This window comes from Oryzias latipes, chromosome 17 (genome assembly GCF_002234675.1).
Source record: "Oryzias latipes chromosome 17, ASM223467v1".
NCBI classification, from domain to species: domain Eukaryota; kingdom Metazoa; phylum Chordata; class Actinopteri; order Beloniformes; family Adrianichthyidae; genus Oryzias; species Oryzias latipes.
The window spans coordinates 4,448,162-4,458,942 of NC_019875.2; the positions used below are offsets into that span (position 1 = coordinate 4,448,162).

General features: G+C 43.2%; 1 protein-coding gene across 2 annotated transcripts in view; it reads left to right on the forward strand.

Annotated features, from left to right (window-relative positions):
• The window catches only part of gnal (G protein subunit alpha L), a 48,092-nt gene extending 38,525 nt beyond the window's left edge, over window positions 1–9,567 (forward strand). For both annotated transcript variants that reach the window (XM_023964944.1, XM_023964945.1), the window contains exons 6-12: window positions 1,863–1,917; window positions 2,014–2,087; window positions 4,918–4,976; window positions 5,072–5,192; window positions 5,637–5,767; window positions 5,853–5,920; window positions 7,248–9,567. In XM_023964944.1, the coding sequence (XP_023820712.1) occupies window positions 1,863–1,917; window positions 2,014–2,087; window positions 4,918–4,976; window positions 5,072–5,192; window positions 5,637–5,767; window positions 5,853–5,920; window positions 7,248–7,394 (655 nt within the window). In that variant the 3' untranslated portion in view covers window positions 7,395–9,567. The remainder of the gene's footprint in view (window positions 1–1,862; window positions 1,918–2,013; window positions 2,088–4,917; window positions 4,977–5,071; window positions 5,193–5,636; window positions 5,768–5,852; window positions 5,921–7,247) is intronic.
• Window positions 9,568–10,781: the final 1,214 nt, after the last annotated feature.

Sequence of the window (10,781 nt, forward strand, 5' to 3'; positions counted from 1 at the left end):
AATGAAATAATACATATGAAGTGATGTGAAACTGCCAAACTGTTCATCGTGACATTCCTTCGTAAAGCTGGCAGTGGTCATAAACTGGTCTGCACGGAGGTTTGCGCCTGGGAGACCTTTGAGGTCTCCAACCATCATTTAGTGTTGCAATCTGGCCAAAAGGTAGAGACCGTCCAAAGGTTGGCTTCTCACTTAAAGACAGGAGGGAATTGTGGGAGTTTTACGTGCTGGGTTAGACCAGGTTAATGAGTAAATGATGTTTTGAGCTTCAAAGACAAGTAAACCTTGTTGATGTTCCCTAAAACGTTAAAAGTTCCATCATTTTTAAAGACCAGATAAAGTCCAAGTATGGGTGAAATCCTCCATGTTATTTTTAGAGTTTGTTTTTTTTTTTTGGTAACATGAAAATTGTGCTTCTTTTTGGCATACTCTGTCCGACACCTGGAGATACAGTCGATTTTATTAAAAATGAGTGTGAGAAAGTTAAAGGCTCTTTCAAAAATAGCCCAACTTCTCCTTTCGTGTGGAGCGTGTGAGGCCGAAAGTCAGTGTGATGAAAACATTGTTGTCAGAGCACATGAGCAGCGTGGCTGTTATCTAATGCTTTATAATGCAGCATTCATTGCTGGTTATTTAATCCCGCCTGGGCGTGTTGGTGTGCTGCTTTTGGGGCTGAAGCTGAAATTAAGCCACCGTCTTCCCTGACGATAGCTGCGGGTTTCCTGTGTGCCGCCGCTGCTTTCATGCCTTTTTGGCGACGTTCTTAGAAGGTTTGAGCGAGGAATGTGGGATCTGGTGTGTTCGACCCGCCTCAGTCACTCACCAGCTTCAGTTCTATGCTGGGAAGGGATCTTGTCAAGACGTAACCCAAACCTACCACCTATGCTCCACTATAAAGTCAGCGTACTTCATCTTTTTTATCGCTGCGTCAACTCAAAACCTGGACTCTCCTGTAAACTGTAATTTTGATTTACATCAGGAGCAGACGGTGCTACGTGAGGGTTTCTGATTGGAAGTGGAAATCTTTTTCTAAATGTCCTCAAAGTGAAGCAACAAGCGCCTTAGCAGGAGTGTTTGAGATGCATTCATGTGGCTGTGGGATTATTTAGGTCTGCAGAAAAAAAATGCCCTTGCTCTTCTACTAATGTGCTTTTCAAGGACATTTTTGCTTTGAGACCCAGAATGAGTTAATTTTTAACCTTGCTGCCCCCCCCCCCCCTTCTGCGTTGGCTGTTTGGGTAACTGATGACTTCATTTCTGCCACTGCTCGAAACCTTTCAAACGCTGCACCAGCCTCCACAGCTGTCTGGACTCTCTTCAGTTTCTGTTTGAATTCAACATGGCCTCTGAAGTGGCGGCGTTAAACGCCTCCCTCGCAGCGACCCAGAGGCCTGAGGACCATGTGTCCGTCGCATCCCCAGCTCAGTGTCCCAAGCCCGCACGCTGAGCTACAGCCAGGCCCAGCTGCTGCTGCCGCCGCCGCCACCGCTGCTGCTGCTGCACATGCTCGCTGTAGTGAAGAGATGGCAACAGCAGGCTGTCTAACCTCCACAATAACCACCTTATGTAATCACTCTTGATAGGGAGGACTAAAATAGCCGAGCTGAGCAGGCCTGCCCTCTTGTGTCAGGAAGCTGCCTTTACCCGGGCCGTGAAGCAGACACGGCTGTCGCCTCCATGTATCTGTGATACAGTTAATGGATTAACCATTTCTTTAAAACTGGAATTGATATTTTCTGTGAAAATTCTCATCAGTTTGATGTGAAGATGACTTCTTTTTTTTTTTTTTACGTTGAGTTTTTCTGGGTAACATAAAAATGTGTTTGAGCTGAAACTAAACCAGTTTTTGTCTTTCATTGCAGTTTCCTGGACAGAATCGACTCTGTAAGACAAGGCGACTACACACCAACAGACCAGGTCAGTCCGATGGTTATGAAGCGATAATGAAAGCATGAAAACCTCTGCTTTTCCAACCGTGTCACTAAACGCTGCTTGTCTGTCTGTGATCTCCAGGACCTGCTCCGCTGCAGAGTGTTAACTTCAGGGATTTTTGAGACGAGGTTCCAAGTAGACAAAGTGAACTTTCAGTACGTATCTGCATCTGGAACAGCCGATCAGTACATTTAGATCACAGTTTATCAAATCAAAGTTGTATCTCCACAAAAGCACCGAAAACACCAACGGTATGGATCCCGACATATTCCTGCCGCACACAGTGAAGTTATTGTTCCGTCTCGTCCACATCCGCTTTACCTCCTCTCTCATGTAACTGCCTTTGCAAAGCCGTCACCCACTTCTTAAAAGGAGGCTCTTCAGGCTTTTTCCAGTAATTCTCTCTTTTTTTTAAAAAAGCATTTGACTGTGGCTTCCTTTTGCATCACTGGTAAGAATAATCTCAGATTGGAATGCCCTCTCGGGCGTTTTCTGCTATAATTACCTTTGCCTCGTGCTAAGAGCCTGAAATGTCATAAGTTTTCCTTTTTAACTGCAGTATTTCTTAGGGCAAAAAACACTAAAGTCCAAGCAGTTTACTGCCAGAAAACAGAGCTGGAAAGCAAAAGTCCTTGAAGTGACTTCTGTGTGTGGTTGTGGAGCCAGATGATGGCTGCTGAGTGGATTCCTCCTGTTGCAGTTGGCATAAACTCTTTGATATTGTTTAACTGGACGTAATGGCGTGATCTGTTTGCACCGGGGCAGACACAACAGTCTCATTCTGGCAGATGAAACGGGCCTTTGTGCAGCATTACATCATCACCAGGGATTGATCAAAAAAGAGGTCAGGATTTTTCAGCTGGATAGGTTTGACACCGTTCAGAGCCAACAGGACACCTTTCATAGAAATCCCCTCTTTGCTGCTGACAGGGAGACCAGCAGCAGCTCCAGAGCTGCTATTATTGTTATTATTATGATTATTATTATGATTATTATTATTATTATTGGGGATATGAAGGAGAAATCTGCCTTTATTGTGAGTGCAGAGGAGCCTGTCGGTATTTTAGGGGTGAAGATGAAAAACTCTGTTACCCGTCGCCTCAGTTTACAGGAATGCAGCCACACCTTCCAACTTTTATTACTTTGAAAGGGGTTTATCCGTAACACTGTTTATACAAGAATGATAAGGTGTTTTCTGCTTTCCACGACGCATTCCAAAGTACAGTGACACTAAGTTGTTTACATAAGGACACATGAAAGCTCTTTGCTCAAAGGCCAGGTTGGTTTCCGGCTAATGTCATCGACTCCACTTTACTCCTGTTGGTTGGGATTTTAAGTGAAACATTTTTTGCTTTGAGTTCTTCCCGCCAACTCTACTGATTGACTCATAGAAATTTTGTTTTTCTCAGAAAATGGAAAAGATCCAAAAGTTTAAATTAGTTCCATGTTGCAGTTTTAAAGCTGGAACAAAAAGGAACAAATAAAAACGTCTTAATGGGAGAAATTGTGTTGAAGGAGAAACAGATCCTGGCTTAGTGTGACGGCCGATGCAAAAATGTCATTTATACCAATAAATCAAAGGCCAATTCAAGATCGTCTCATCGTTGTTTCTAAAGTGATTGGGGATTTTCGGTTCACATCTATCAAAATATAATTTCTCTGTGTGTTTATAATTAACTGATTTATGTTTATATGTCCACAGCTGAGCTGTTTATGTAGCTCTTTTAAATACTTATTTTAAAAAGCAAACAGACTCACTGGTCCCCAACCCCCGTCCACAGACCGCCACCGGTCCGTGGGACAATTGGTATTGGGCCACAGAGAAAAAAAAACTAGACCTGCAGTTTACTGTTGTTTTATTAGTTTGACTTTGAAGGAAGTTTTTTTTTTTTTTAAACTACCGGATTCTCTCCAACTCATTCAAGTCGCCGAGTCATGTGTTGTAAGTCCATCCGGTACTTTCTTAAACTCCAATGACGATGGTGTTTTAAAATGTTCCTGTAGCAGATTACAACTGTCTTTCTGAGTATTTCTTTATTCAAATCATTTCAATTCAGCAGGAGACAAAAAAAACATAGAAAAAGATCATATTTGTGACATAAAGAATACGCTGGTTGGGCCACAGTCTCCCTGTTCTGCTCCATTCTGATCATCCACCTGCAGACAAACGGATCCATGAACGTCTTTGTTTTCCTGTTCTGACCTGGAATCTGGATCTAAACTGTACGGCTGGATAGCTCTGATATTGCTCGCCAATTCTGTTGCATCGGAAATGTTAGGTTGGGGTTTGAGGGACAGTAAGCGAAGAGATGATGGGAAATCAGTGCTGGCTTACTCTGTGCCAACGGTCCCTTCCCCCAAAGTCAGAGGTGGATTTCTAATGAATGCCGCTGCTCTGCAGAAACTATGTCCTTAAATAAAAGAAACAGGTTTTTTAATGTAGGTTAGAAACAGCATAATCATAATTAAAAGACCACAGAGAACGCTGCAAAAATAGATCTGAAGATGATCGGAGTGGGGCTTTAAAGCGGCTGCGACCCCAAACGAGCAAAGTAAAAAAAAATTTTTTAAAAATATTTAGAAAGTTTCTTTCTCCTGAAAAGAGTCTGCAAGGAAACAGAAGGAGAAACCAGGAGTCTTTACTCCATATGGATTTATTCTGACAGTTGTTCCCACAGACCATAATAGTAATGCAAACTCTAGTGAACAAAGCAGCTGCAGATCTTTTACAGAGGAGGAAGATGTGTTTTACCTTCAAATGTGGAGTGAAACTGGAAGGGGGGGGGACTGGACTCCTGCGTCCTCCTCGTACTGGCCGGTCCATGAAAATATCGTGTGACATTAAAAAAGTTGGGGGCCACTGCTGTTGATGATAAATATTTTAAGGCTGGCCAGTGCAGAACAAACACTCCCAAACCTTCAGCGATAGTCCAGCAGAGGGCAGCAGTGAGGAGGATCTGACCTGCTGTTTTGTCTCGTCCACAGCATGTTTGATGTTGGTGGCCAGAGAGATGAAAGGAGAAAATGGATCCAGTGCTTTAACGGTAAGGCCGAGGAACTGCACCGCTCGTGACACGCCTCCCACGCCGCCAGCCTCCAAAGCCAAGTGGCGAAATCAACTCTGTGCTTTTGCTTCCAGATGTCACTGCTATCATCTTCGTGGTGGCCAGCAGCAGCTACAACATGGTAATAAGGGAAGACAACAACACCAACCGGCTACGGGAAGCCCTGGACCTTTTTCGCAGTATTTGGAACAACAGGTCAGTTAGAGAAGTCGATTTGTCTGCAGGCCAACAACATTCTCATTTCACCAAGAACAATCCCAGACCTTCTAGTAAAAGTTTATGTCCAACATTTCAGACATTTATCTGTCCTGGGATGGAAATGTTTGTGTTCTCTGCTGCCTCTTTTGTTGCCTCGGCAACTCGTCTTTCCATCCTGTTTGGTGGACGGGAGTGGATTAGAGCGCTGTTGGTTGAAAATGGATGTGACGGTTTTTCTGCTTTCAGAAATGCAGAAAAAACAACAACCCTAAAATGCTTCTGTAACCACTATTTTTTGTTAATTATAAAATGTTTGTGTAGATTCCTACTAATTCAGGTGAACTTATCAATTTAGTAAATTAAAAAAGTTGTCAGATGGATTTGTTTATCTTCAAAGGCCCCATGGATAAAAAGTTCAAGTTTTGTGTTTTTATCTTTCAGATGGTTACGCACTATATCAGTGATTTTGTTCCTGAACAAGCAGGACATGCTTGCTGAGAAAGTATTAGCTGGAAAATCCAAAATTGAAGACTACTTTCCTGAATACTCTCGCTACACCATACCAAATGAAGGTTTGTGGCCCAACAAACATCTTACATTACCCCCTTTTTTGTCTTACTCACAACTTTTTTGTTGCTGTTATTTTCTTTCCTGTAGCAACTCCTGAACCTGGTGAAGATCCCCGAGTCACAAGAGCCAAGTTCTTCATTAGAGACGAGTTCCTTGTGAGTACACCCACCCCGATCGTCAGCGGTGTTAATGAGTGCCCTGCCCCGTTAAACGCCAACCCTGCTCACCTGCAGAGATGTCTGGTTTGTGGCGTTGAACCTGATGAACCTTCACTGTTAGTGCTAGCATCCCGGTGAAGATGAGCACATGAGCAGGAGTTGTTCCTACCCGCTGTGTGTGGTAGATGTAACCCGCGGAGATTCCATTTTTTGTGTGTGTGTGTGTGACAAAAATGGACTTTTCTGGAGCCTCCTCTGTGAACGGACTTATGCTGTTGTTTACACTGTTGCCATGGCGACAAACAAACTCCAAAAGCATTATTATCTGTATTGTTGCTTTATTTTTAGTGCTCTTTAGTGCTTTTGAGAATATTGAGCATTTTTTGTGAGCTTCGTGTCTCTTGGAGTCTCCATTTTTGTTTCCATAGCAGCCAGCTTTCCCTGCTCTGCTCTCATCGGCGAGGCGTTGCTCAGCGTCTTTGGCTTTTTAGGATAGCGGTGTGGATCGTTGCTGCAACCGCCTCAAATGCTTTGAGCCAAATCCTCCTGCATTTGTTAGTGATGGAAGCTACACGGATAGCAGCAAATCATCTGCATTGGAGAATGGGCTCATTGTAAATGTGGGATTTCTGCGTCTGCTTGCCGTGTTCAGCTGCACAGGGTTCCCTCGCTATATCACCGTTCACTTATCCGGGTTTTCGCTGTTTCGCGAACTGTGTTCTACGTCCTTATTGGCCGTAGACTGGTGTCAATCATTGTCCTGTACAGATTTCATTCATATGACCACTTTTGCATAAAGCCCGGCCAGATCTTTAAAGAAGACGACCTTGTAGGGAGTCTTCTTCAGTAATTCTAAAGCAACGTCATTACCGGTGTTTTTGTAGAGCTCTTCAAAATAAATACTATCATCTGTGTCCTCCATGCATTGAGTGGATATGAGGTATACAGATATACGATGAGGCTAAAAGCTTTTGACTGTTGCTCCTCCCTCACGCGGCGGCTGGCGGGAGTGTCAGGTTCATGACAGTGTCAGGAGTTGGTGAAAAGCCTTGTTTTTGTGGGTTGAAGGATCTGTGCGTATTCTTTAGGTTTCCGTCTGGATCTTTTGGATTTGTCCAGTATTTCAGTATGTTTTCTTGACACTCGGCTGAGTTCAAACCGAGTGGGATTTTCCGACTGGGACCTGCAATCCGTCACAGGAAGGGGCCACGCTTCTGTGCTGCTGCATGAGCTTTTGTGGTGACGGTGTAGTGAAGCGGAGCGGCCCGGGCCTGATCACTGTGTGTGTGTGTGTTCTGACGGTTCTGTGATGTGTCTCTCTCAGCGCATCAGCACTGCGAGCAATGACGGCAGGCACTACTGCTACCCCCACTTCACCTGCGCTGTGGACACGGAGAACATCCGGCGGGTGTTCAACGACTGCCGGGACATCATCCAGAGAATGCACCTGCGGCAGTACGAACTCTTGTGATGGATGGGAGTCGGTCTCTGTCAGCTCCTGTGCTTCTTCTCCACCGTTCTGCACCCTTGACAAACCTTTTCTCCTCTTCCTCGGCCCTGACTTCTCACCCCACATCTCTGAAAAGACCCCCTCCCTCCCCGTCAATGACTATGAAGTACTACTGAAGTGTGTCAAATCCTCTTCTTTTTAAATTTTTTGCTTTTTGTACTTTTTTTTCGGATTTGTCCCCATTTCTCCGACATAGACGGAAGGTTGGGGAGCAAAGTTGTGTGCTGTTCCTTTTTCTTTGAAACTTTCCTTTTGAATGCCTTGATTTTTGTCATTCCACTAAGCCTTGGGATACCTCCTCATTTTGGTTCTGGTTTTTGGCTCTCTGTGTGCTTTCCTTTTTGCGGTTGGACCTGGACCGGTCAGCGTAGACTCGGAAACCGGACCTCGGTAGAGGCCGTGAGGGTGACTGCGGCTGTGTGGGATGCCCAGCAGAGGAACGCCATGTGAGCATCGCCTGTGTGCTCAACCCCCCCTCCCTCGGTTTTTTTTTTGGCCCGGTCCCCCCTCCCGTCCTCCCTGCTGTTTTCTCTGCGCTGAAGAGGAGCGGCCGGAGACAAACCGAACGGATGAAGATTTGAAAAATGCACTTTGCATCAGGTTCCTTAAAAACTTTTTTTCTTCTACATTTTAGGTTTTTGCTGTTTTTTTTTGTTTTTTTTCCAGAGGACGCATAGACACAATGTAGCATCGCGATATTTATTACCCTGTAACAACGTTAGCTTGCTGAGCTGTGGGGCGGACCGAGCAGCCGAGAGGCGTGTGAAGCGGGAGATTATAACCGGGAGGGGCCAGGACGCCACTCTGACATGAAGACAGACCTAAATGAAGGAAAAGGGACTGAGCTCTCTGCACCTTAGCCCTGCTGCCTCCATGGACTCCAACCTGCAACCTTTTTCCACACAGACCATCCTTCAGCTTAAAGATCCAGATGGGGAGAGGAGAGGAGAGGAGAGGAGAGGGGGGGACGGGCCTGGAGAGAGAAATGTATTGTCTTTTGTTGGGTTTCTGTTTTTGTTCACTTGTACACTGTGCAAGGCTGAATTATCCTGTACAGACTGTAAAATGTAATATTATTTTGTACAACTTAATTGAAAGAAAAACAAATCTACTTGTAGATCTTTGTGCCTTGATTATGGCTGTACCTGTAAATGAGCTCAGATGTAAGTATGTTTTCGACTGCGCTGTACAGCTTGATGTCAAACTCTATCAGCAGCAAAAGACTGCAGGTAGAGGACTTTCTCTGTAGAGTTTAGTTTTTTTTCTGGTTTATAAAAAAAGAAATGTTAAGTAAAAAATAAAAAAATAGGGGAAAAAAAGTCCTAAAAACCTGTATACATTATGCAAATTAACCACTTACCTGCAGTGAAGACCAGATGTTGCAGCGCCATGCCTTTTTGGTTTTGTTTTCTCCTTTTATGATATATATAAATATATATATATATATTTTTGAATTTCACAGCTTTAAACATTGGAAATCCATTGAAAGTGTCCAAATTGCAACCTGGTGTTGTTTTAATAGGAACCAACTTTTCTTTCTTTCTTTCAGTTTTGTTTCTCTTTTATTTTGTTTTCCAATATGATGTGTGTCTGAGATGTGTACTGCTGTGCGTGCCTGTGCGCATGTGTACATAAAACATAGACTCACTGACGCATTTTGTGTGCGTGCGCGTATGTGAGGGAGAGTGCGTGTCAAATTTTATAAATGTATGTACATGTAAATTTATAGGTCTATATAAATATATATGTACAATTATACATGTTTAATTATGTGTGTGCCTAGGTGTACATACCTATGTATGTATACGGTAAATATGTATACATACACACATAGGAAAGCATGTTTAGAATGGAGATGAATAAATGAGAGCGTGCAATATTAGTAATTCTGTGGTCCTTTGGAGCCATACCTGATGGCACAGGCACTATGAATGTGTGAGCAGCACCCAACAAGACGAGCTCTTCTCCTTGTACAAACAGCATCAGCCTTTTCTTCTGCTACCGTACACGTCTATCCCTGAAAGAGAGTGAACTGACTGGAGGTGCAAACACCTTGTTTGGCCTGGGAAAGATGATTAAATAACGTCTTTATTTTCTTTAAATAAAGAGGCACATTAGAGGATTTTTTGCTTTATTTCTATCCTGGTGTCCACTTTTGTTCCAGTTTGTTGCCGCTCGGCTCAAGTGTTTTTGCTTCAGATCCAGGCTGGAGATGCTTTCCAGCAGGGAAAGGGTTAAATAATACTTTTATTTTTTGTGTGTGTGGCTGTGGTCTGTTTTTACTCTATTCCTGGAGCGCCCAGGAGGGAGACTTCTCCTTTACGCAGGTGTGGAGGGACCAGCTGTTTACCCCTTGTGCCATCTTAGATGACCCCACCCTTATATTGACGTGTTCTCCCTACCATGACAAAGGTGGATAAAGGTGGAAAGATTTCATGTAATCCATGGACACCAGTGAAGATCACAAATCATTGAAGAAAAAAGGTTCAGAGCCCTGTCTAGTGGGTCTAGATGACCCAACCCCCAACGTTAAAGTGCCTAGGATAGCACAAGGGTTAATACACCTGTCAGATGCTTTCATTCACAACCATCAATAAAAACTTTAGTCATGCCGTCTTCAGGCGTCTCCTGGTCCAGAGAGAGCGCACGTGTTCCCCATGCAGAAAACTGCTACCACTCGACTTTAAGCGGAACCGGACGCACACAACTAGTTGCTACACGTTTAAACTGATGTGGTAGTTTAGATAGATAAACTCTGTCTGTTCAACGAGCAGAAATTCATCTTTCACACAGCAGAACATGTTGCAATTAAATTATTTAAATAGATTGAAAAATGAAAACCTAATAACTGATTTATTTGTAGTTCTGTATCTTTTCTGCCTTCAGGCAGCAGAGAGGAGTGAAGTGGGCGAGTTTCTTTTCTGTATTCAGATATGGACAGTCTCTGATCAAACTGGAGTCAAAAATCTTGAGATGCTTTTTAAAAACAAAAGAAAAAGTCTGTCCAATGAGGTGTAACTGCACCTGTAGCTCTGCAACTCTCTTGGTGAAATGATTCTGCAGGAGGACAACCACCTAATAAAATAAAATGAGTCACAGCAAAAGGTAGGTATATATTTACATACGTATAAATAATATAATTTCTTTAAAATAGAATCTAAAAAGATAGATTTAAATATAATTATTGTAAAAGTGCTTTACTTTAAATAACCGTGTTACATGCATTAAGAAAACAATACACCTAATCACCAAAAGTATTGACTCACCCATCCAAATGAACAGAATCAGGTGTCTTCATCACCTACAGGTGTATAAAATCACAGTTTTTACAAACTTTTGTGACAGAAT